At 39.9% G+C, this 27,606-nt stretch overlaps 1 protein-coding gene across 1 annotated transcript in view; it reads left to right on the top strand.

The window, feature by feature from the left end:
• Positions 1–27,606, top strand: part of LOC109458208 (phospholipid-transporting ATPase ABCA3) — a 73,307-nt gene that overhangs the window by 19,554 nt on the left and 26,147 nt on the right. Inside the window, exons 7-17 of the mRNA XM_074322932.1 lie at positions 1,690–1,837; positions 5,279–5,538; positions 8,524–8,640; positions 8,938–9,055; positions 14,417–14,590; positions 15,278–15,456; positions 16,227–16,361; positions 20,359–20,488; positions 21,887–22,041; positions 22,256–22,411; positions 22,755–22,965. Coding sequence (XP_074179033.1) covers positions 1,690–1,837; positions 5,279–5,538; positions 8,524–8,640; positions 8,938–9,055; positions 14,417–14,590; positions 15,278–15,456; positions 16,227–16,361; positions 20,359–20,488; positions 21,887–22,041; positions 22,256–22,411; positions 22,755–22,965 — 1,783 coding nt within the window. The remainder of the gene's footprint in view (positions 1–1,689; positions 1,838–5,278; positions 5,539–8,523; positions 8,641–8,937; positions 9,056–14,416; positions 14,591–15,277; positions 15,457–16,226; positions 16,362–20,358; positions 20,489–21,886; positions 22,042–22,255; positions 22,412–22,754; positions 22,966–27,606) is intronic.

Below are 27,606 nucleotides of genomic sequence, written 5' to 3'. Positions count from 1 at the left end.
TCTCCACTAGCCTGGACCACAGCTGGAAAACGTTCCTCTCTCTTTCAAATGAATCTCTTAATTTCTTTCCTGAGTCTGAATCTAGAAAATCATGCTAAGGCTTAGCCAGGCTGAATCACATTTAGGACTTCTGCAGACACCGAGGAAGATTATAATAATAGCCCCCAAGGAGAGATAAGGGCAGTGCTTTGAACTTGGCGTCTCTGGTGTTAGGAGTATAACCAAAATGTGGTGTAGATACGTGCGTGGAGCCCAAATTCTGCATCTCGGTTACAGATGGTTGTCAACTCCATGAAAGGGAAGGACAACCACGGGGTTGTACGTAGGGGGGTGGGAGTCTTTTCGTTCTGTCCCTTCTCTCCCCACCCTTTTCATAGACGTCAGCTCCCCTCAAGTGACTGACTCCATGTACAGCCCATGTTTGGTCAACAGTGAATATACGAGGTCTGACAATTAAGTTCGTGAACTCACCCAAGAAAAAGTGTTACATACCTCATTGCTGAATATCACTATGGTCACCTTCGAAGGACTCCCCTTGGGAAGCTATGCACCGACGCCAGTGCCTAGTCCAGTCCTCAAAGCCATTTTGGAACTCTTTTTCTGGAACGGCCATCAGCGCTGTCCTAGTATTACCCTTGATGTCCTGAATGTCATCAAAATGTCTTCCTTTCAATATTTCCTTTATCTTTGGCTAAAGAAAGAAGTCACTGGGGGCCAGAGCAGGTGAGCAGGGAGGGTGTTCCAATACAGTTATTTGTTTACTGGCAAAAACTCCCTCACAGACGGTGCTGTGTGAGCTGGTGCATTGTCGTGATGCAAGGGCCATGAATTGTTGGTGAAAAGTTCAGGTCGTCTAACTTTTTCACGCAGCCTTTTCAGCACTTCCAAGTCAACTTGGTTAACTGTCCAGTTGGTACAAATTCATAATGAATAATCCCTCTGATAAAAAAAAATGGTTAGAAACATCGTTGCAACAAGTTCATGAACTTGATTGTCGGACCTCGTATTTTTCCTCAACTAGAATTTGAGCTCCTTGAGTAACGAGGGCTACGTCTTAATCTTTGGACATGTAATAAGTGCCTGAAACTTTTGATAATTGAATATATGAATGTTTATCTTTATTTGTGACATCTGCCCTTCCCTCCTCATCTTACTGACTCTTCTGGTGTGACCCTTCTGACTTCTGGCAACTGTAGCACTATTGCTGTTGTAAAGCTATTTAGGCCCATCGCAATCTCGCTTGATGGTTCCCCAATCCTCTAGAATTAGTATTATCTTTCATGTAATAATTACGTAACACGCCACATTAATATTTTAACATTCCTCTTCTGTCCTCAGGTAGGATTCTTTTGTGCGTTACAAGCACGTTTAGGAGAGGAACAGATTTTCCTTCCAGAACACTTACCTGATAATGGAAAGAGAAACGAATAATGCCTTTTGGTGTATTTCATTTCCACGTGCATGCAGGCTGTCTGTTTAGGGAAAAATACGGCCCCAACCTGCAGCGGCCTTACAACCACTTTGCTCTCACTTGCTGATGTTCAGACTCCACTTTGGTGCTTCTCAGTCTGCCTCCAAATCACGTATTTGCAATCACGTATTTGTACTTTAACTTCCTTGTGTTTCTCACCCTTGCTGAGTTATTTTTTTTTGTTTATAGGTATTGTTTGTTTCTTATTGCTCTTGTAGGTAAAATATTCTCTGCGTTTAAATCGTTTTCAGAGGAACAAGTATGTGGGATTTTTCCAAGCCCAAAGCTGGGAGACAGATGTTCTCTTTCCAACTTCTCCTCCAATGGGACCCAGAAACGTGCACGACTCAAATGGGGGTAGTCCTGGTGAGCAGATCTTGAGCTACACTTATTTGAATATCCTTGTTGTAGAATAAGAGCCATCGCATAGTTATATTTCTTCAACCTTGTGATGAAAATTATTTACTTTTAACTGACTATGCTGGTGACTTTTTCTTTTCATTTAAAATTTTCCGTGTCCAAAAACCCATATGAAAACTCCCATATGTTGGAACAGTGTGTTTTTATCCTTTCCGGATTGTTATCATTCTGTAGCCTCCTACTTTTGTGTCGATTTACTTATGAAATTTTCACTTTGATGATGTGCTGTACTCATTTCCAGGTACTGACACGGACTGAATAATTGTAGCTGTGTGGTGTTCTGTTGGGCTGATGAACAGGTTTTAATATCGCTATGGTGATTTAAAACGTACTACACAAACCAGCATTAAAAAGTCTCCAATGTGGAGCTCTGCTTTTACCAACAATAAAGCAGGTTAAACCCTGAGGAAATTATTCAACAAGAGAAACAAGCTGTAATCACGTAGAGTAATTCTTAAACATTTGAAATAACCTGTGTCTTAAAGATGGTAAATGAATGATAAAAGTATAAAGTATAATTTGACAGAAAATTATGCAGTCTCTAAAAATAGAAGTGCGTTTTGAGATACGAACTGCATATTCACCAGCACAAAACTAAGACAGACATCCAAATAGGAAAATATTTGCTGTGCTACGGTGGTAAGATTGTGGTGCATACGATTGTTTTTTTCTCCAAAAAACATCAGGGATTGTTGTTTCAGTCTTAAAATTTAAAAGGCCAGCTCACATTCATTACTGCATTATGAACTTAGCCTGGGGCATTACTGTCTAAGGGTGAGACTGGTAAAAAACTTAGAAAGCTGGATAATGGTAAGAGTTGCCAGGGATGTGAGTTTATAGAAACCCAAATGCACTGTGGGAGGGAGGGTGCAGCCATTCTGGGGAGCAGTCTGGCAATGGTGGTTGTCTTAGTCTGTTTGGGCTGCAATGACAAAATACCACAGACTGGGTCGTTTGTAAATAACCAGTTGATTTCTCATAGTTCTGGAAACTAAGAAGTCCAAAGTCGGGGGGCTGGCTTGCACAGTCGTGTTGTGGTGATGGCCCCTTCCCTGGTCCATGGTCTGTGCCTTTCTGCTGTGCCTTTGCATGGTGGAAGAGGCTAGGGGGTCTCCCTGCAACCTCCATGCTAAGGCACTAATCCCATATATGAGGGTTCCACTCCATGACTTAAGCACCTCCCAGAGGCCCCACCTGTTAACACCGTCACCTTTGGGGACTAGGATTTCAATATATGAATTTTGGGGGGACGCAAACATTCAGACCCCAGCAATAGGCCCCAACATGAAGAATATATTCCTCACACAATGCAATCTGTAGATGATGTGTTATAGAAACGTACCCTTGCAACCTAAATAATTTTACTAGCCAATGTCACCCCCAAAAATTTAATGAAAAGATCTCATTACAGATCAATAGCTGAACAGATACAATTAATTTTGATGATGGAGAACATTAACTGTGAATCCCAATAAAGCAAAATGTTATTCTTCCAAAAGATAAAAAAAAGAGACTCTGCTCCTGAGTATAAACCCTAAAAAAATCAGTCACAGGTTCATAAGAATGCTTCTGACGTTGTTGTCTGTGGTGAGAAGGAGTAGGAGGCAACTGATTAGAAAGACTGGACTAGATGTACGCATAGCAGCGTCTTAACCTCGTGGAAGTGAGTGAATAAAGTTTATAACTCAATTTCATTTACGTAAAATATATGCAAGCAAAATGCTAGTATAGATTTTAGAAGAACGCATGCAAACATAAGGTGACATAGGAGACAATCATAGGGAGACTCTGAAAGGTGGAGGCAAGAAGCCAGACCAGCTAGGACCTCCGGATCCAAGGGACATTATGGTGGTTTCCTTCGTGCTTCGTTATCTCCCAGACTTGAAGCTGAAGAAGCCAGCTACCCAGAAATGTCAACAGGTTCACAGTGGAAACTCCAACAAAAGTCTACATAGGACCAGGAAAGGAACAGCCAGCAAGACACACAACTTTTAGACAAAACCACTCTACACCAGCCAGTGTGACAGGACAGCTGTGAACCCATCCCCACCCATGGCAGCAAAAGGCAAGCGTGGAGTTTAGACTCTTACGTTCGTGAAGCTATAACGAAGTGCCTTGACATAGCCAGCTGTCAAGAAGACTAATTAGGGAGCTGGGACATTCGTTCCTACTGACTTCTAATAAGACCCCCAGTATCAAGTGTCAGTAGAGACCACGAGGGGAGTCAGGCAGTAAAATAAATTACTGCTGCCTGGCAGCAAAATCAATCTCAGTGATTCCATATTGATATAAAGAAATGACAAATAAATAAATGAATGGGAACGGACAAATAAGATACAGAAGAATTCCAAATAATATGTAGCTACGGCCCCATGATAACTGAGTTCAATATAGTATCCTGGATGGCATCCTGGAAGAGAAAAAAAAATCACATTGGGGAAAAACTGGTGAAACCCAAATAAGTTTGTATAAATTAGTAATTGTGTTATGCCAATGTTAATTCGTTAGTTTTGACAAATGTACCCTGGAAATGTGAGAGGTCATATTAGGGAAGCTGGCCGCAGGGTGTACAGCAATATTTCTCAATCTTTTTTTTCATCGTTGCCCTTCTAAGGAAACTTTGTAGACATTTTTTTCTCCTCAGTGCTCGCTCCCCGAATGAAATTTTAGTTCGGCTGATATGCTACAGATCTGCTCTATGCCCTGCGGCCCGTTCAAGCTGCAATACAGCCCCCTGTTGGCAATGCATGGTATATACAACTCTATTAAAATTAAAATACTTCTGTTGCTATGAATGACATTATTTAAAAAATTGAAAGGAAAAAAGAAATTTAAAAGGCAAAATTCAGAGGGGAGAAAATACGACACGTGATTCACATTCAAAATGTATAACGGACTTGTAGAGATTAATAGAAAAATCAGTTTTTAGATGTCATGGCAGTGCCGAATTTGTACAAAAATTTGTAAGTGCTTGCTCTTTATTTCTCTGGTAAACTCATCTACCAGTAAGAAAGTATTTGCATCCTGTCACAGGTCCTAGGGTCACACTTAGTGGCACTGCCTTAGCAGACGTCAGTTTGTAGAGCCCACTCAGTATGAGCCTCATTTAATTTTTCAAATGGCAGGGGTACAGAATCGAAGTCTGCACCGATCCAATCATCATTGCAGTTCTCGTGCAATGGATTGAAATTGCAGAAAGCAGCTCTATACTTATAGTCAATATTTTACTTCTGGGACTTAAGGTGCTTTTACTAAGTATTTATTATGCACGTGTGTGGGGGAAAAGCTGCGTTGTTTCTCTTTGACACACATTCATTTCCTTTTGGTTTGTTCAGCTCAGCTAGTCCTGGTTCCGTCACACTCAGCAATCCTTGTGCTCTTATTTAGGGTACATCAAGGAAGGGTTCCTGTTTATACAGCACGCCCTGGACAAAGCCATCATGAAGTACCACAGTCACAGGGCCGCAGAGCAGCTGTTCCAAGACGTCAGCGTTTTTGTTCAGAGATTCCCACACCCGATATATCACCATGATAACTTCTTTCGGTTTTTTGGTATTTTCGTCCCCTTAGTCATCTTAATGATCTTCTCCATGAATCATTTCACCCTCATTCAGTCTATTGTGTGGGAAAAGGAAAACCGACTGAAGGTACGTCCGCTTTCCCTGTGGTAGGTGGTGCTCTGCAGAAAAGGTTGGGTCCTTAGGGCAGATGTGGGGGGGAGGGTTGGGTGATTTCTACCCACTCAGCACTGGTGGACGGCTGTGTTTCCGTAGCAGCCAAAAAGTGAGCACTTACCTGGCTTGGCAGTTTTTAACAGTTTTGTTGTTATTTGAATTCTTGGTTTCTTTTTTAGTTTTATTTCTAGAAGACAACTTCACAAGAATATCACAGATAGAATTTAAATGTCAAGTGCCCTAAGACCCCTAAACTACAAAGAAATAATCAGTTGGGCTTGTGGAACTGTGTCTCAATTAATTTAGATAAAATTCAGTTTCAAGATTCTGTGACTATTTCACCAATTTCTGATCTCCGAATTTTTTTTTTCCTAAATGACCTTTTATACCCCTTCCAAAACGGTGTCTTGGTGAAGAGCAAGAAAACCTAAATACCTTTCCTTCCAGCCAAAACGAATGGCTTATTTTGAAATTTCCTTTATGATCATGTTTCCTCTGACTGTAGTGCCTCTCTCTCTTTTCTTACTGATGAACACGGGAAACTTACCTCCCTCCACTTTTATAGCTGCTGTCCATCTCCTGTCTCCAGCTCTATTTAGTTCTCAATTATAAATGAACACTTTTTCTTAAGGTCCGCAGAATGTGATACGCCAAGATTCACCGTGTAGCTTAAAATAGTCTTTAGTTTTCATGTAAAATTGTTTCAGTGATGTGTGACATGCGTACACGCAGAAAAGGGCTCACATCACAAGTGTATGTGTCTTCATTCAGGCTGCTGTAATAACAATTCCACAAACTGGGTAGCTTTTCAACATATGAATTTTGAGGGGACACAAATAATTCAAACTATAGTAGTATAGTTGAGTGGATTTTTCATGAAGAAAGTAGGCCCCTTTTGTATGACCCTGTTAAGAAATAAAATTGCCAATACGAGAAGGCTGCCTAATTTCCAATATTGTGAGTTAATCGTATCTATTCTTGAACTTGATAGAGGGGAATTTTGCGTGGCATTATGTTATGTCTGTGCGATTCATTCTGCCAAGTGTGTAGCTGTAGTTCATTGATAGTCATTGAGTTCCATGCGTTTTTAAGATGCCGTAGTAGGACTCTCAGTATCCATACATGTTATCACTGTTTCACCTTCGTGGTAAATTGACCCTCTTTTCAACACACAAGGTCTTTCTTTGCCTCCTGTTAACAGTTTTGACTGAAGTCTATTTTTGTCTGCTATTAGTACAGCTACCCTAGCCCCCTTTTGGTTACCACTTGCATGGAATACCTTTTTCCATATTTTCACTTCAACTTATTTGTGTCCTTGGATCTAAAGTGGGTGTCAGCAACACTCTCAGACACCTTAGCCTAAGTGATGTTTGTAAAACACTGTACTTGAGAATTGCAGAATACACATATTTTCACGTTATACCGGCTACACCAGATACTTGAAGTAATAGAGAGTATGTTCTCTTATCAAAATGGAATTAAATTACAGATTTAACAAATTTAATACATCTAGGGAAATGCAAATCTTTGGAAGTAGACCGACCATATGTTGTCATAAAACAAGTCTCAATAAACTTAAAAACACTGACATAAAGTACATTTTTTTGGTTCTAGTGGATAGAAAATTAAGAGGCAATTGCAGTATGATATCTAGGAAAACTCCAGTATTTGGGTAACTAAACAACAAACTTTAAACAAGCAATGGATTCGAGAATAAATTACAAAGGGATTAGAAAGTATTTCAACCTGGATAACAGTGAAAATACAGCGCCTCAAAAATGCTGATGTACGACAAGCTTTGAGGGAAATTTATTGCTTTTCGATGGCTCGTCCTAAAAATGAAGATAGGTAATCGGTGAGCTTAGTGTCTTGCTTAAGAAGGTGTAAAAAGAGCAATTTAAAAGAAGGAAAGAAGAAGGGAGGGGGGAGAGAAGGAAAGAGAAAAACAGAGAAAGTATTTTTTATTGAGGTATGATTCACATATAACATAATATTAGTTTCTGGTGGAGAAAGAAATGATTCAATAGTCGTGTACGTTAGGAATGATCACCAATAGTCTGAATAGCATCCATCACCGTATGTAGTTACAGCAATTTTTGTTTCTTGTGATGGGGACTTTTAAGAAATCTCCAGCAACGTTCAAATATACAATATAGTATTGTTAACTACAGTCACCCTGCTGTACGTTACATTCCCATGACTTACTTATTTTATAACTGGAAGTTTGTACCTTTTTGACCCCTTCACTCATTTTGCCCACCCCCTCCCCCCACCCTTCTCCTGCCTCTGGCAACCACCAGTCTGTTCTCTCCCTATGAGCTTGTTTCTGTTGTTTGTTTCTTTTTTGAGATTCCACACACAATCATCTGGCATTTCTCTTTTTGTGTCACTTACCTCACTTAGCATAATGCTCTCAAGGTCCATCAAATTGAGAGGAAGTCTCAGAGGTTCCCCCCACACCCCCCACAAAGGCGCAGACTCCCCGGTAATCTGCATCCTCCTCCAAAGTGGGACAGTGGTTCCAAGTGGCGAACTTACGTCGACACAGCACAATCATTCATAGTCCGTAGTTCAAATTAGGGTTCACTGTGGGTGTTGTGCATTCCTTCAGTACCTCCTGGAAGAGGCCGTCATAAACAGAAAGGGGATATTAATCTAAGTGGTTTGTAGTTTTATATAAGTGTTTTCATTTGTTTGTTTTTGTGTCTGAACAATATCTGATTCTGGGGACATCTTCACTGAGCTTATAAGCCTCACAGCACTGCCACTCACTAGCTGAAGAATTTTCATCAAGTCCCTCGGCATTCTAAGCCTTCATTTCCTCCTCTGTGAAGTGGGCATGACGGTGTGATGGGATCCATTTGGGTTGTAGTGCACATTAACCGAGGTAATGCTTGTGAGTGCCTGTTGTATCATTGCACAGCTCTGCATATGTGGTTTGTGTTGCCGTCCCCACAGGAGTACCAGCTCATGATAGGACTCCGTAATTGGATGCTCTGGGCTGCCTACTTCTTCACGTTCCTCACGTTTTATTCCGTCGTCATCTTTCTGTTGTGCCTCGTTTGCTTTGTCAAGGCAAGTGTCTGAGTGCAGCTAGACTGGAAGAGGGAGAGCAGAGACGTGGGGGGTGGGGGCAGGTGGCCTTGTAGAGGGGACGCATGCCTGCTCTAGTATCTCCGCCAGCTATGTTAACCCTCGATGTGGGGCCTTCCGGAGTCAGCGACTTGTTTACTCTCCGTCTCCCTGAGAGTGTCGTCAGTTTCCCTTGGCCTGTTAAGATATTGGCACCTGTTTTCATTTCTCCTCTTTTGTTTTTGCGGTGACATCGCTTGGAGCGTGATGACTCAACCCGCTTCCGGATTGTTTTGCCAGATGAAACCTGTGCCTGTCATCCAGTACAGTGACCCATCTCTGGTCTTTGTGTTTCTGCTGTGTTTCGCCATCGCCACCATCTTCTTCAGCTTCATGGTCAGCACGTTTTTCAATAAAGGTAAGTCTGAAACGCCTCCGGGGAAAGATTCCAGCGACTAAACGAGGATGCTTTTCGAAAGCTCCCTCTGAACGCTCCTTACCACCTCCTCTGTAGCCTGTTTACTGAAAAGACAAGTATCGTATGCACGAGAAAGGATTTGAAAGGGAACGAAGAGAGCCTTAGAACGAATAGGGCATAGTAAACGTGAAGAAAGGGTAAAAACCGAAGTTAGATCCTATTTGTGTGTTCTTTCTAACCTTGCGCTGCTATGGTGTCTGTTTAACCATTTACCAGGAAGGGGTGAGCTTGAGACGACCTCTCTGTATTCTGTCAGACAGACTGAAGTGCTGGTGTCTGACGATGGTGCTGTAGTACGTGAAGAGGAAGAAAACAGCAAACTCGCTTGCCGGAAAGAAAGCGTCCTTGCACTTATTGTGTGTCTGCTGTGTGTTTGAAATATACTGCCTCCCCCCGCCCCATAGATCTCACATTGACCTTGGGGACATGAATATCATATGCACAGAAAAAGATCTGACAGGATATGCAGAGAGCAATGAAAATTAATGGAGTACAGTGTACACCTGAAAAAAAAGGATGAAAATACTCCAACTTCAGATTGAAGTTGAGATCAACCTAAGAACGCTTGCTGTAGAGGTTAGTTTCTAAACATTATTGAAGGATTAGAAGATTGCAACAGGAAGGCAAATGCAAGCGTTCGTTTGTTCATTCATTCATTCATTCATTCATTCATTCATTCATTCAGATCTTTGTGCCGGCACAGTATCTAATATACAAAGGCACATAAAAATTGTTCCCTTGCCATTTGCGGGCCAACAGCAGCCATGCCAACAGCAGGCATGACCAAATAGCTCTATTTCATTTTCATTTTATTTGCTCAGTACATTTTCATGGGTGCTGTTAGTTGATCGGTCCCCCCAAGGCACAGGATCATACACACAACCTACAAACAGCCAAAAAAATAAAAATAAAAAAGTGGGAAAGGTGAGCTGTGTGTCAGTATGAGGCAGAACGTGATATGCCAAAGAGAAAAATAAGCAGACAACAACACCAGTGTTTTCTATTTTTGGCCTTATGGGAGAGTAGCCATTCTGAATATTTTCTGTGTGTCTTCCGGTACATAGTAGGTGTAAGGCTGTCACTATGGTACATACTGAAAATGGAATGGCCTGGTCCTCGGGTTTGTGAGTGTCCTACCTCACCGTGTCCAGCCACTGTGGAAGTGGTTGTACGGAGTCACAGGCCCATTGGAAGAGGGTAAACATGCCTATTCATCTATATCCTAACCAAACTTGAGTGTTGTCACACTTTCGTTTGTGACTCACTGGAGACATGAAATGTTATCTAATGGCAATTCATATCTGCATTTTCCCAATTACGAACAAAGCTGAGTACGTGTTACTAGTGTGAATCATGTGTTTCCTTTTCTATAAAATCTGTTAACTGCATTCTTTTATAATTATTGATTTACAGTTCTTTATATGCAGAGGGTGCCAAAAAAAATGTATCCACATTTTAAGAAAGGGAAAAACTATTAAAATGATAATACTCAACATATACTGATAACCAAAGATGACTACAAGTCACGTGTGACTTCTGCAATTGCAAGAGGTGCTCAAAGTATTTCCCATCAGCGTCCAGACACTTCTGATGATGGCGAACTACTGCTGGAGCAACGTTGACCAAAGTGTCCACTTGTACATATCTTTTTGGCTCCCCCGGTATTCCTGCTACCTAACTTTTGGTAGTTGTAAATATATTGCATAACTTTTCCCCGTTTGGAGCTTTTAGCTCTTCTTACGGTGTCTTTTAATAGTGACTAATTTTAATGTTATAAAAATTTACCACTCTTTCCCTTCATAGTTTGTGATATTAAATATTTCAATAAAACATCAGTTTCTACTCCAAGGTCATAAGGTTGTATTCCTATGTTCTGTATGGGGATTGATTTTTTTTCACGTGTGGTATGATGTAGAAAATTAATGTTTTTCCTAAATACATAGGCAGTTGTCCCAACAACATAAACAGATAAACAGTTCTCTTTTTCCTCACGACTCTGCAGTGCCTACTCTAAGTGAAAATCCCATTCATGTGTGACTTTCTTTGGGGGCTGTCCCTTCACTGATCTATTTCCTTATGTTTGAAGCATATTTATAGAGTTTTAGTTATTACAGCTTCATCATAAATCTTCTCACTTGGTAGAGCAAGACACCCAGTTTATTCTTTGTCTTCAAGTATGTCTTTGGCAATATCTGGCCCTTTGCTTCTCAGGATACTTTTTAAAAAAAATTATTTATTAAGTAATTTTTCAATTACAGTGGACCTCATACAACATTACATTAGTTTCGGATGCACAACATAATGGTTAGAGTTTTACATAACTCACAAAATAATCCCCCTGTTAAGTCTAGTACCCACCTGGCACTATACATAGTTGTTGCAATATTATTGACTATATTCCCTACGCTGTACCTTACATCCCTATGACTATTTTGTAACTGCCAATTTTTACTTCTTAATCCCTTCACCTTTTCTACCCAGCCCCTCAACCCCCCTCACCTGGCAACCATCAAAATGTTCTCTGTATCTATGAGTTTGTATCTGTTTTGTTTGTTTGTTAATTTTATTCTTTAGATCCCACATGTATGTGAGATCATATGGCATTTGTCTTTGTCTGTCTGACTTATTTCACTGAGCATATACCTTCTAGATCCATTCATGTTAGTGCAGGTGGCAAGATTTCGTTCCTTTTTGTAGCTGAGTAATATTTCACTGTATACGTGTATATGTACCACTTCATTATCCATTCACCTATCTGTAGACACTGAGGTTGCTTCCATATCTTGGCTATTATGAATAATGCTACAGTGAACATATGGATGCATATGTCTTTTTGAATTAGTATTTCGGGTTTCTTCAGATAAATACCTAGAAGTGACATTGCTGGGTGTTTTTTTGTCTCTTGTTACAGCCTTTGTTTTAAAGTCTGTTTTGTCTGGTATAAGTATTGCTATGCCAGCTTTTTTGTTTGTTTTCAATTTCATGAATTATCTTTTTCTATCCCTTTACTTTCAGTTTGTGTGTGTCTTTCGATCTGAAGTGAGTCCCTGGTAGGCAGCATATGTAAGGATCTTGTTTTCTTATCCATTCAGCCACCATATGTCTTGTCTGGAAAGCTCTTTATCTGTCCTTTGATTCTAAATGACACCTTTTCTGGGTAGAGTAGTCTTGGTTGTAGGTCCTTGCCTTTCATTACTTTGAATATTTTGTGCCAATCCCTTCAGGTCTGCAAAGTTTCTGTTGAGAAATCAGCTGACAATCTTATGGGAGCTCCCTTATAGGTAACTAACTGCTTTTCTCTTGCTGCTTTTAAGATTCTCTCTTTGTCTTTAACCTTTGGCATTTTAACTATGATATATCTTGGTGTGGGCCTCTGGGTTCATCTTGTTTGGGATTCTGTGCTTCCTGGGCTTGTACGTTTATTTCCTTCACCAAGTTAGGGAAATTGTCCATCATTATTTCTCCAAATAGGATTTCAATTCCTTGTTCTCTCTCTTCTTCTGGTACCCCTATAATGTGAATGTTGTTACACTTGCTATTATCCCAGAGGCCCCTTAAACTATCCTCATTTTTTTTTATTGTTTTTTCCTTTTGCTGTTCTGATTGGGTGTTTTCTGCTACCTTATCTTCTAAGTCACTGATTTGAACCTCTGCTTCATCTAACCTTACTGTTGATTTCCTCTAATATAGTCTTTATGTCAGTTATTGTATTCTTCATTTCTGACTAGTTCATTTTTATGCTTTCTGTCTTCATTTTTATGTTTCATGTTTCTTCATGGAGCATCCTTGTAACCAGTGTTTGGAACTCTGTATCTGGTAGATTGCTTGTCTCCATTTTGTTTAGTTCTTTTTGTAGAGCTTTGTTCTGTTCTTTTATTTGGGACATTTCCCTGTCTCCCCATTTTGGCTGCCTCCCTGTGTTTGCTTCTATGAATTAGGTAGGGTTGCTATGCCTCCCAGCCTTGCCAGGTAGCTTTATGTAGCAGGTGTTCTGTGGGGCCTAGTGGTGCAGTCTCCTTGGTCACCTGAACTGCTCCAGGTGTGTCCCTTGTGTGGGTTGTATGTGTCCTCCTGTTGTAGTTGAGCCTTGGTTGCTGTTTGCACGTCAGTGGGAGGGATTGACCTACAGACTAATTGGTTGTGAGGACTGGCCATGACTACAGTGGAGGAGTTGTGGTGCAGGGGTGACCTTACAGAGCAGGATTCACTTTAGCAGGGCTCTGGTACCTATCCAGTCTGCCCTTTGTGTGTGTCATCTATGGAGGTGGCCGGGTGGTGCTCCAGTGTGGTCTGAAATGAGCCACCAAGTGTGCCAGCTCTGGGGCCTCCTGAAAGGGGCGCCTCCACAGGCCAAGTTCAGCTGCCACTTGTGCCCTGCCTGAGGCTGCCTTACATGAACCATGAAGCCATCTGCAGATGTCTTCCACCTGCACTGGGATGGAACGTGCCAGAAGTTGTGGGGATAGTAGATTTCTATATGTATTCTAGAAATCCTGCTATTTTTTGCCTTCTGCATTTTGATGTTATATTATCAGGTGTATCTGATATATTGCCTTTGTTGTCTCTAATTTGTCTCCTGTCATTCTCTTTAAACTTTTAATTGTAAAAAAATAACACACATTGATGAGTATAAGAACATAAATGTTCTGCTTGGTGAATGAGGTATGTGGAGGGAGGTGTGAGGTAAGAGGGGAAGCAAGAATCACTCCTGATAGTGGGATAATGTTTTACTTCATAATATCCAATATTTATTTGGATGCTGTCCTTTAACTCTAGATGAGGTTAATTGGTCTCTTAACAAGAATTTTCTTCTCAATGTTTTATCAGAATCATATTTTTGGAACACTTCATACTCTAAACGGTATCTGGCTCTTTGACACCAGCTTTGTATCTCTCTGTTTATATAGGCATCCTTCTTTTCCCCCATTATCATTCCATAGACTGAATATCAGTGTCTGCAAACACAGTCTAGGTATTTTCTGATTATCCCAGTAGTAGCATTTACAATATTTTATGTTGAGTGATAATAAATATGTAAATTTCCATTAAAATCTCTACTAGTCAAAGTTACTACATATAGAATAAATGCAAAAATATAGTTCCTGAAATGTTTAGTTTTCACCTGTTATTCATTCAAAAAATACTTTCTAATGTGCAGAGGAAGCAATGGTGAGCAAAACAAACAAATGTTTTCTCAATGTGCTTGGTTTCATACACTCTTATGATAAAACAAAAGATATTTGTAGTTCACGTTTTTGCAGATCGTTTAAATTGACCTTGTAATTTCCTTCTTATTTGCAGTAAATTTTGCTGTATCTATTGGAGGTTTCATTTATTTTGCCACCTACTTCCCAGCTCCCAGCATCTCCTCAAATTTTGCACACATGACACTCATCCAGAAGGTGGCTGCCTGTCTCAGCTCAAATATCATCATGGCGCTGGGAACGAAATTCCTAGTCAGGGCGGAAATGGACAGTGAGTATTTACTTTGTAAATTTTGCCATGTTCTTATGGGCTATTCACCACTTTGATATTATTGATATTGCTAAACTGTTCTTCAGAGAAAAGCCCAGTACATTAAACCGCTGCCTGTAGTACATGAGTGCGTTCACATTCTCTCCATAATGTACTCACATCTGTCAGGGTCTCTCGCAGAGCCTTTTGGAGTTGTCACCTGCTGTTCAGTGGTAGGGGAGGAAGTGACAAGGTCTGCTTTTAGTAACTCCCTTCTTCCTTTTCCATCAGGGCAAGATTTATGCAAAAATCCCTCTAGTCTTCTGTTCTGTAGTTAATATCCACCTCAACTTTTCAATGATTACATTTTTCTAGAATTACATATTCCAGTGAACACTTAGCATTGGGGAGGGGGCCAGAGAGGAACCACTGTCTTATTTTTCTCAAAGCTTATTTTCCAGGCTTTTTAGTATTATTTTATTTTTGTTTCACTCAATAGTCCTCATCTGTTTGTCTGTGGCATTGTAGGAGGCATATTACGAGATACTTGCTCAGATGTCCTACATTCTAACAGTATAAGAAAGTAGCTGTATGTAATAGGAATCTCTAGAGAACATTAACACGGTTTTTCTTCACTCTTGACTTATGATGCAGATGAATAACTGTTTCAGTTGGTACCTAAATTAAACGTTTCCTGTTCTGTCTTAGGAATAGGAATTAAATGGAGTAACATTTTCTCGCCCATCACAATGGAGAATTTTGTCTTTGCCTATATACTGGGAATGTTTTTCTTTCTTGCTGTCCTATATGGCCTTGTGGCCTGGTATATTGAAGCAGTCTTTCCAGGAGAGTATGGCGTGGCCAAACCGTGGTACTTTTTCTTGCTGGTGAGTTGTGATGCTTCTGTCATTGAGAGAAACACTAGTCCTTATGGACCTGTTTTATACACTATGTAAAAGCCATCATTAGTTAATTCAGTACTTTCTGTAACTGAATCAGTAGGTCAGGGGAAAGAAGCACTCTGATGACCCTAGACATATGAATTCACCAGCCCTTTCCTAACATAAGATAAAGCCTCCGCTACATGTAAATACAAATAATCTGTAGATCACGGCCTGCAGCCCTCAACTTTGCAACTTCTGAGTAATCCGTCACTTTTGCAGGCAATTGTTTCATAAGGGAGTGAACTCCAGCATAAAGAACTTAACATAAGATGGGTCTTTGGATGCTAACAAGAAGAGGTTTCATTATATTCCATACTAGGCGCTTACCACCTGGTGTATTCCTTTTGTTAGTCCAGATTTCTTAGAGTCAGAACCACAGCAAAGTGGGCAGCTTGTACATCTTGCCCTCCCTTCTAATCTTTCTCCTTATTATCATTGGCTTATGTATTGCTAAGGGAAGAAGATACGACAGAAAGTGATATGATACATTCTGCTGCGACCTCACTTGGAGCGATATTCTCTAGAACAGTTGTGATTTAAATAGACTGGTCTGCTTTCTTGCCTTGGGGACTCAAATTATAGCCCATTAGCTCTAGAATTTAATCCCAAGAAATTTTCTGCTCACCTCAATACAAAATATAACAGGCTAACGTATTTTCTAATGTTCGTTTTTCAGTGTTTTTGCAGTGATTACATTTCTGTTCTCTTCCTAGCGCTCGTACTGGTGTGGGGAAAAACCTAAGGGAAAAAAGGAAACAAAGCAATTCTATGAGACAGTGGACAGCAAGTATTTTGAAACTGAACCTACTGATCTGGTGGCAGGTATCCAGCTCCAGCATTTGTACAAGGTATTGTTTTACAGGTCTCTTTTTCTTGACGGGACTGATACTTTATAGTTCATCATAAATGTTTGTTTCTGCAAATACCAAGGAAAAGATCACATGATAACAAAAGGTTATGGTCCATCCCGTTTCCTTCCTTTGGGAAAGATATACATGAAACTTACACAGCGCAGAATAAATCTTTCTTTCCTCCAGAATAAAATTAGGATTTCTATAAACTGTGATGGTGGCCTTCTGCGAATACTCTCATTTTAAAAAGGAGAGTCTAGCGTGGAGCTCCAATATTTGAATATGTGAACGTTAATTTCTGCTCACAAATGTTTTACCCTTGTCTGTAATCTCCTCTGTCAAGGTATTCATCAAGGGGGAACTCTTAGATCTCTCCGTTTGTCTGAGCAATTGCAGGCATGTAGTGTTCAGGTATCCTGTACATCCGCTGACATTCCATTGGCTCTCAAAGATCGACGTAACCTTGATTTGAGCTCCTGACCCCACTGCTTCAGGAATCCCAAACCCCTCCATGCAAATTCAGCTGATTTTGGAGGTGTTTACACTTTTGTGGACCTCTCTGCCTTCAGTGTGCTACATGCTCTCTCTATTTTGGTTGTATCAACCCAAATGCAAAACTGTCTTTTCCCTGGTGTCCTCAGGGCACGTGGGCTCCCCGTCACCATGGTGAATCTTGCCATGGGAGGCCATTGCCAAATGTCTAGCATGTCAGCAGCAAAGCCCACTCCTAAGTGCCATTCCTCAAGGAGACCAGCCAGCTACGTGGTGACGAGGTGAGTACTTGGGACTGCTTTCCCACCGAATGGGCCTTCATTTCATCTTCATAGGAATGAACACTGCTCCCAGCATGTTTCTGCCTTTCCCTCCTGTGAAGCCTCAGCCAACACCACCTCCCAGAGCTCACTGAGTGTTGGGCCCACCAGCATGGGATCCCACATAGTGTCACGTCAGACAAGGGGACCCACTTTCCAGCCAAGGCAGCACAGCAGGGAGCTCACAACTCGGGGACAGTCTCGTCTGTCACATATATCTAGAAGCTGCCAACCCAAGGGAGTGAGGAAATGGCCTGCTCGAAGGATAGTTGAGGCAAATGCTTAAAGATGGTAACTTGGGAGAGTGAGTTGCCATTTTTCAGGATGCAGTATATACACAGTAAAGCAAAGGCCATTCTGCAGTGCTGTGTCCCCAACAGGTAAGATACGTGGTTATAAACCCAGGGGTATAGGCAGGAGTGTGCCTACTTACTAGTACTCCTAGTTAGCCTCTTGGGGAATCTGTGCTTCCTGTCATCCTAACCACAGGATCTAAGAGGCTGTGACCCCAAAGAGGAGATGCAGCAAGAGTTCCTTTGAACTATAAGCTGGTTGCAGCCAAGGCCCTTTGGACCCTTCATGCCAAGAGACCAGCAGAGAAGAACGGGCACCACCATTTTGGCAAGGGGCAGTTGACTCTGATCACCAGGCATTGCACAGGGGACTTTGTAGGGTCGCTGTTACACAGAACAGGGAGGAATATTCTTGGCACGCACATCACTTTTGGGATGTCTTGGTACTCGCCTCGCCAGTTTGACAGTAAATGGACAGATGCAGCCGTCATGGCTGGAGGAGTGCACGGTCACTTCAGGATGGAGGTCCAGCTCACCCTCCTCCCGCCAGGTATGCCACCTGGGTCAGCAGAGATGCTAGCCTGAGGTGAGAGTAACCTCGAATGGATAGTAAAGGATGAAGACAATATCAGTTGCAGGGTCAAGGCCAACATCAGGGATCTGTAAGTCATCCCACTATGTTCTTCATGTAAGTTTCCCCCAGAAAGAGACCCATCCGACTCCTGGAGGAGCCGCTACCAGAACGTATAGAAAGGACGTGGATTCCAGCTATGCAGGGACTGGACTGGATATTATACTTCGCTTCCCAGATGCCACCCTCTGGACAGAAAGACTGACTCCCCAGCTCTATAGAAGGGTACATGTCACTGTCAGCTTTAGCGTCAGCTAAAGGTCTCAGTGTCACCTTTGGAATTTCTTGGGCTGAAGAAAGCCTCACCGAAGCTCATGACCCTGTCCTGGGGTGGCCTAAATCCAGTGACTAGTAAACGTGGGCACACAAAGCCCCTGACCCTAAACTTTGGGTAACTCTAAAGGGCCACTCTAGCCTGAGAGCTCCTCTTGGGGTCACCCGAAGCCTTAGAGTGACTCAGCTGTGGCTTCTCTTCACCCTCTGCCTAGTTATTCTCCCATCCCTTCCTTGCACAGGTTTTTTACCTCGAGAGCACGCCTTGAGAAACGTCCACATCCTAATTTCTAATTAAGACTGCTTCCTAGGGAACCCAAACTTGCAACAGGGACCTTGGAGCTGAGACCAGAATGGTGAGACTGGGTCAGAGAGTTGAAAAACTAGGTACAGAAGACTCAAAGAGAAAATAAAATTCAAAACCCTGAGGTGGGAAGGAGCTTCATATGTTGAAGAACACAGAGGAAATCAAAATTGGGGTGAAGGAAACAAAGAGAAAGAATGATAGGAAAGAAATTTGGGGATATAGTCACAATACAAATTACGCAGCAGGCCTCGGAGGCCTTGGTAATACTTGGATTCCATTTTTTAAATATTGGGCAATAATTAGAATTATAGGCCTTTATGAAGTAAAGAGACATGATCTGATTTATATTTTGAAAAGATAGCTATGGCTGCTATGAGGAGTCAGAGCAGAAGACAGAAAACAACTTGGAGGCTTTACAGCAGCTTAGGAAAGACATGACAGCAGCGGGGACGAGGCTTGTGGCATTCAAGAATGAGCACGATTCTCTGTTCAGGATATATTTTGGAGTTAGAACGGAAAATCCTTGCTCATTGGTTGGATGTGCGATTGATGGAAACGGAAGAAACTGAGGTGGCTGTTGGTTGTGTGGCTTGAGCAAATGGGTGGTTAGTATACGGCAATCTGTGGATATTGGGGACATTGGGGAGAGTTTGTAGTGTGTCTGGTTAGTTGGTTTTTAAGTGAAGGTTTGGGGAATTCAGAGCTCCATTTAGACATAGGCACTTTAGACAGTCACCCTAGTAGAGATTTCAAATAAGCCATTACACTAGCCTGGTTCTCAGGCCAAGGGAGAGGCTAGGATGAGACCACCTAGGGAGAAAACAGCCATGCATTTGGGGTAAAAAGAAGGAAAAAAGAGCATTCCATTTTTTGTGACACAGGCTATTTCGCCTTTATTCATCATCAGTGGGGTGAATTGGAGGGAATAGACACTTTAAGTCTGAATGAAATGGGCTCGAATACCAACTCTCCTGTTTAAGTATTGTGTTTCTTAAGTTGTTTTCATTTCTTTTCCATGAAAAAATTTAACCAAAATTTTCTCATCAGTTTTTATAGTGCCTCTATCTGCTCCAGGTAATCAAATATTTATATACCTTCTCTCTCTGAAGGCATCTATCTTTCTATAAATTTAAAGCTAGTTGGTTACCTAGAAAACTCACCTCTCTGATGGGTTGGAGAAAAGTTATGATTTCATAGATCACGTAGATCCTTGTTTGCTAGAGTGGGGGTGAGGCTCTTTCCAGATTTTTGTGTCTTTAGCAGAAGCACTGCTGGTCTACACAGAAGAAATTTGAGATGCCTGTACAGCATCCATGTTTTAGATGTTCTGTGTGGGTTTCAGTTGGCAGTTCTCCAAATTGGGACAAAGGCATTGATTGAAAAAGATTGTGGTATTATCAGCTTCAAGATGGTAATTGAAGCAAAGCAAGAATGGGTGAGATTGCTCAGGAGGTATTTACAGGTTTAATGTAAAATTCTAAAACTGTGATGCCTTTAAATATTTTTTTTTCTTTTCACAGTTTCATCCTTCTTACATTTTGATTTTTTTCCTCATGAGCAATTATGTGGCATAGTTTGTTCTATATATAGTTCATATGAGTGCTTGTTCTTCCAAAGTGATACTGAAAGATAAAATTAGTATTTTGTTTTTTTACACCCCCCCCCCCCCGCCCCGCAGGAATTCCGAGTGCAGCAAACTACCAAGATAGCTATAAAAGACTTGACCTTGAATTTATATGAGGGGCAGATCACTGTTCTTCTAGGACCTAATGGGGCAGGAAAATCCACTACTTTATCCATTCTCTCAGGTATGTGTTTAGCTCTGTTCAGGGGATGTCCTCACATAGACAATGTAGATAAAACTTACAAGAGTTTTGTGTTTCCCCTTGATGCTAACAGTTAAGTCATTTCAGTGATCCATAAAGTTGTTTAGTAATCCACTTTCTAAGTTGTAAATAACTAGTGAAAGATACCAGGTGTCAGATTTTACAAAGACATCAAAGTAACCATTACAAACATGTCCAAAGAACTAAAGGACGCCATGATTACAGAAATAATGGAATGTATGAAAACAATATCTCATTAAGTAGCAAATATCAATAGAAAGATAGAAATTATTTTTAAAAACCAAGTGGGAATTGTGGAGTTGAAAAGTACAATAAGCCAAGTGAAAAATTCATTAGAGAGGCTCAACAGTGGATGTGAATTGTCAGAAGAAAGAATCTGTGAACTTGAAGATAGACTGACGGAGGTTATACCATCTGAATAACAGAAAGAAAAAAGAATTTTAAAAAATTAACAGAGCCTCAGAGAAATTTGGGATACCTTTAAATGCAGCAACACACATGTAATGGGAATGCAAGGAGAGGAAAAAGAGAATAAGGCCGAAAAGATGGTCTAAGAAATAATGGTTGAAACTTTGCAGATTTGCTGAAAACATTAATCTACACAGTCAAGAAGCTCCACAAGCTCCAAACAGTGTAAATGTAAAGCGATCCACACCCAGACACATCATAGTTAAAATTCTGAGAGGCAAAGAGAAAATATTGAAAGCAGAAGAGAAAAATGATTTGTCACATACAGTGACACCCCAGTAAGACTAAGTCCGCGCTGACTTCTCAGTAGAAACAGTGGAGGGCAGGGAGCAGTGGGACGATATGTATAAAGCGCTGAAAGTAAAAACTGTCAACCAAGAGTCTCACCTCTATCTTTCAGAAATCAGCATTGAATAACACACTCCCAGATAAACAAAACCTGAGTGATTTATTGCTAGCAAAGCTGAAACAAGATTTTTGACCTGAAAGCAAGTAAGCCCAGGTGGAAATTGGAATACACACACACACACACACACACACACACACACACACACAGAACCATGCATTTTTCAGGTAGATAACTAGAAGAGGGATTGCTGGGTTATGTGACAGCTCTATTCTTAATTTTTCAAGGAACCTCCATACAGTTTTCCATAGTGGCTGCACCAATTCACGTTCCTACCAGCAGTGTGCGAGAGGTTCCCTTGTTTCCACATCCTCTCCAACACTTGTTATTGCTTGTCTCATGGATAACAGCCAATCTAATGGGTGTGAGGTGGTGAAATGTTGCTAATTCTAATAAGTCTATTTTGAAGTTGTGCTAATGAGCAGTTTGTGGTCATGTTGCTTCACAAAAGCTAAGTTTCTATTACGTCTTCTGCTTTGTTGGAGGTCTCTTCCCTGCTACCAGCGGAGAGGCCTATGTGAATGGATATGCCATCTCAAGGCAGATAGTCCAGATCAGGAAAAGCTTGGGCTTGTGTCCCCAGCAGGACCTGCTGTTTAATTACTTGACAGTATCAGAACATCTGTATTTCTATTGTGTGGTAAGCCACTCTATTCACGTCCTTAAGATAGATTGCCTACTGTCAGTATCTGGATTCTTAGAAAGTTCAAAGATTTTTCATGATTTCTCCTCCAAACATAAACAGAAGCAAAGGGGAAAAGACCTTGTACAGATAATGTAAGAAAAGAACCAATGTGAAGTGTTTCTAGGGATAAAGTTGGAAGCACCATGTAAGCTCTGCCTCCTCTTTCCAGATCAAAGGAGTCCCTCGAAAGATGTGTCTGAAGGAAATTAACCGTATGCTGTCTACGTTTAACCTGCTAGAAAAGCGCAATGCATTTCCAGAGTCCCTGAGTGGAGGAATGAAACGCAAACTCTCCATCATGATAGCGCTTGTAGGAGTCTCCAAGGTACAAGTAACATAAAAACTAAAAATGTATCCCCACTGAAACTCTCCAAAAAAAGCATTAGCTGACACTAACCTGAGAGCAGATATGTATCTAACAGTACAAAAGGAACCTCCCAAATGATATCCCTGATGGATTCACACTATCTCCCTTTTGGTATAAGATTGTCATAGGTTTGGAATTATTCTAGCTCCTAATTCAGTTTTCGTCTACACTTACTATCTTAGCTCAATGGGACAGTGACTGAGAAAGCAAAACCAGAGGAAGCCCCAGCACTGGGAAGACCCCACTGGCTCTGGGACGTAATGTCTACCAGCGGTCATGGAATTGTTCTTCTGGTCTTTAGGTGGTGATACTTGATGAGCCAACAGCTGGCATGGACCCCGTCTCAAGGAGAGCCACCTGGAGTCTCCTTCAGGAGTTTAAACAGGATCGTACCATCTTGCTGACCACCCACTACATGGACGAAGCTGACATCCTGGGTGACCGCATAGCCATCATGGTGAAGGGAGCCCTGCGGTGCTGTGGCTCTTCAGTCTTCCTGAAACAAATATACGGTCTCTCTCCCTTTGATCATTCTCTCCCTATTGATGCCATAATCATCTTCTTCTAACATGATTTTCATGGATATTGGTATCTTAGTAGTCTTCTAACATAATTTTTACTGGGGTGTTGTTGTTTTTCCTATCCACCCCAAACTTTAGTTATTCCCTCTGTTCTATGAATTGGGCTCAACTATGAGTCCTTTGAAAGAATGTTCATGTTTTAGTTCTTCCCAAGTTTTGCATTATCCAAATATCAGGTTCATTTCTTTCATATAGTGTCTACTTAGATTGTAATTTGCCTGACTGTGTTTGTGCCTTCAGTGAGCTAGCTAGCTAGACAGACAGACAGACAGACAGCAGATGGATGATGAATACACACATTCATAGATTTTAGCAAAAATGTAGGGAACTGTATATCTCTGTTTCTTGTGTCTTGTTTGTCAAACCAGTATTGAATTGCTTCTGTGTGAGCAAAAATATTTTATTCCAATCTGTCGAAGAATTTTTTGAAACATGGAAAGTACCAAATACATCCTAGTAATGTCCTTACCTTTAAATTACTCTGTAAAGTGTCAGAGTTGGTTGCTTATACTTTTTACTTATGAATTTATAGGAGGTCGCATACTCTGGATGTGAGTCCTTTGTCAAATATATGTATTGTGAATAGTTCCCCAAATATGTTGCTTGCCTACTCATTTTTGATGGTATCTTTTAATAAGCATGAATTTTTAATTTTGAAAAGTTCAATTTATCAGTGGTTTTCCTTTTTTGGTCAATGTTGTTTTGGAAACCTTTGCCTATGTAGAAGTTGCAAAGGTATTCTCTTATATTTTCTTCTGGATTCTTTATGGTTCTAGCTTCTATTTCAAGTTGACTTTTTTTTTTTTTTTTTTTTTTGGTGAATGGTGTTAGGTAAGTGTTGATGTTGATTTTTTTCCATCTGAGTATCCAGACCATTTGTGGAAAACACACTCCTTTCTCTGTTGAATTGCTATGGCACCTTTGATGAAAATCAATTTACTGTTTATATGTAGGTCTACTTTTGGGTTTTGTTTTCTGTTTTATTGATCTATAGGTCTATCTTTTTACAAATACCACAGTCGTGAATACTGTGTCTTTATAGTAAGTCTTGAAAATAGGTGATAGATATCCATCAGCTTTTTCTCTTTTTCAAAATTAGTTCACCTGTTTTAGGCCTCTTTTAGTTCCATGTAAATTTTAGGTTCATTTAGTCACATTTTACAAAAAAGCCTGGTAGGCTACTGATGGGGAGTGCTATGAATCTTTATATCATTTTGAGAAGAATTGTCTTCTTAATAATATTGAGTCTTCCAGCATATGAACATGGTATTATTTCTTGATTTACTTAGGGTGCATTTAATCATTGTTGGCTGTATTTTGTTGAGTTTACTGTGAAGGTCTTTCATTGGACTTACTCCAAACTATTTCATCTTTTAATTTTATGTGAACGATATTATTTGTTTAATTCATTTTCTAACTGTGTCTTTTCTAGTATTTATATATACAGTGTTTTTTTTTTTTTTAAGAAACACATTATTTGTTTATTTTTAAGGAGGGCACAGCTCACAGTGGCCCATGCGGGGATCAAACCAGCAACCTTGTGTTCTCAGCATCATGCTCTAACCAACTGAGCTAACCGGCCGCCCCTATACAGTGATTTTTATATTGATCTTACGTCCTGTGAACTTGTTTGTTCATACATTAGGTCTCGTAGTATTTTTGTAGATTCTATGCAAAATCCTTTCACCTGTGTATCAGAAAGGTTTTACGGGCATAAAAACAGACACATAGATCAGTGGAATAGAGCGGAGAGCCCAGAAATAAACCCACGCATATGTGGTCAATTAATTTATGACAAAGGATTCAAGAATGTACAATGGGACAGTCAGTTCAGTAAAGGAAGTTGGGCAAACTGGACAGCCACATGCAAAGGAATGAAATTGGAATGCTATCGTATACCACACGCAAAAATCAAATCAAAGTGGATTTCTGACCTTTCAAGTGAGTGTCTTTGTTTTCTTCAGATAAATACCCAGAAGTGGAATTGCTGGATCACATTATAGTTCTACTTTTAATTTTTTGAGAAATCTCCATACTGTTTTCTGTAGCAGCTGCACCATTTTGTGTTCCCACCAACAGTGTGCGAGAGTTCCAATTTTTCCACATCATGCCCAACACTTGTCTCTCGCTTGCTCGCTCTCTATTAGCTACCCTCACAAATAGGAGGTGATATCTCTTTGTGGTTTTGATTTGATTTCCATAATGATTAGTGATGTTGAGCATCTTTTCAAATACCTTATGAACATTTGTGTGTCTTCTTTGAGAAATGTCTATTCAAATATGTAACACACACACACACACAAAAACAAATATGTAACACACTTTTAAATCAGGTTATAAGATTTTTGCTGTTGAGTTTACTACAGAGTTGGAGTTCCTTATATATTTTGGAAATGAACCCTTAATCTGATATAGTGTTTGCAAACACTTTCTCCCAATGCATAGGTTGCCTTTCCATTTTGTGGATTGTTTCCTCTGCAGTGCAGACTCTTTTTAGGTTGATGTAGTCACTTTTCTATTTTTGCTTTTGTTGCCTGTGCTTTTGGTGTCATATCCAAAAAAGTTATTGTCAAGATCAATGTCAAGAAGCTTTTCCACAATGTTTTCTTGTAGGAATTTTACAATGTCAAGTCTTATGCTTAAGTCTTTAACACACTTTGGTTTGATTTTTGTGTATGATGTTAAATATGGGTCCACATTCTTTAGCACATGGATATCCAGTTTTCTCAGCACCATTTGTTGAAGAAACTATCTTTATTGTATATTTTTGGCCCCCTTGTTGAACATCAATTAACCATCTATGTATTGATTTATTTCTGGGCTCTGTATTGTGTTACATTGGTCTGTTTTTCTGATTTAATGCCAGTACCATACTTTTAAAATTACTATTGCTTTATAATATATTTTGAAATCAGAAAGTATAATACCTCCAGCTTGTTCTTTCTCAAGATTGTTTTAATTTTGCAGGGCCTTTGATGTTTCCAATTAACTTTATGAGTTCTTTTCTATTTTTTGTAATAACTACCACTGGGCTTGACAGGGATCTCATTGAACATTTTAACAACATTTATCTTCCAATTCATGAGCAGAGGATGTTTTCCCATTTGTGTCTTCATTAATTTCTCTTATCAATGCTTTTTAGTTTTTCCCGTGTACAAGTCTTTCACCTCATTCATTAAGTTTAATCCTAAGTATTTTATTCTTTTTAGTGCTGTTGTAAGTGGGGTTGTTTTCTTAATTTCCTTTTCAGATTGTTCATTGTTAATATGTGGAAATGCAACTTATTTTGTGTGTTGATTTTTATGTCTTGCCCCTTGCTGAATGTGTTTATTAGGTGGGAGAAGAAACCTGTGGTTTCCCGTGTCTGTGGAATCTTTAGGGTTGCCCACAAATCACATCATGTCATCTGTAAACGGAGATAATATTTCCTCTTCCTTTCTGGTTTGGATACCTTTGTTTTCTGTTTCTTGCCTAATTACTCTGACTAGGACTTTCATGATTATGTTAAATAGAAATGGGGAGAGTGGTTATCCTTGTCTCATTCCTGATCGTAGAGGAAAAGCTTTTGGTTTTTCACCGCTGAGTATCCTATCAGATGTGAGTTTGTCTTATGTCGTATTTATTAGGTTGAGGTACACTGATTCTGTACCAGATTTGTTGAGAGTTTTTATCATGAAAGGGCATTACATTTTGTCAAATGCTTTTTCTGCATCTTTTGAGATGATCATGTGATTTTTCTTTTATACTGTACGTGTGTTATAATTCTGTTATTAATTCGTTCATAGGTTGAACCATGTTTGCATACCAGGAATAAATCTGATTGGATCATTGTATTTTTCTTTTAACGTGTTGTTAAATTCAATTTGCTAGTATTTTGTTAAAGATGTTTATGTCTGTGTCTATCAAAGCTATTGTCCTGTGGTTTTTTCGCTTATGCTTTTTCTGGGTTTTGTATCAGGGTAATGCTGGCCTCATATAATGAGTATGAAAGTGTATCATACTCTTTGGTTCTTTTTTTGGTGGTTTTTTTTTTTTTTTTAATTATGAAGAATGGTCATAAATTCTCTTTTAAATGTTTGATTAAATTGCTCAATGACGTTACCTGTTCTTGGGATTTTCCTTGTTGGGAGATTTTTTATTATTGATTTATTCTTCCTACTAGTGATAGATCTGTTTAGATTTTATTTCTTCATGATTCAATCTTAATAGGTTGTATTTCTAGAAATTTCCCCATTTTACAGGGTTATCCAATTTATTGGCATATAATTGTTCATAGCACTCTCTTATAATCCTTTTTACTTTTGTGACATTAGTTGTACTGACTTCCATCATTTCTGATTTTTAGCCATTCTTTCTTTGAATAAACTTTCTGATTTCTTCTCTCTTTGTGTCTCTTTTCCTAATGGGACTCCCATATTGTGTATACAGCTCTACTTACGGTTTCCCATTAGTCTCTTAGGCCTTATGTACTGTTTTTCATTCTTTTTTTCTTTCTGCTCCTCTGAGTGAATAATTTCCAGTGACTTGACTTAGAGGTTACTCATCCTTTTGTCTGTTTTATAAATTCTGCTT

The sequence above is a fragment of the Rhinolophus sinicus genome, linkage group LG18 (genome assembly GCF_036562045.2).
Source record: "Rhinolophus sinicus isolate RSC01 linkage group LG18, ASM3656204v1, whole genome shotgun sequence".
NCBI classification, from domain to species: domain Eukaryota; kingdom Metazoa; phylum Chordata; class Mammalia; order Chiroptera; family Rhinolophidae; genus Rhinolophus; species Rhinolophus sinicus.
This window is presented reverse-complemented; position numbering and strand designations above follow the sequence as displayed.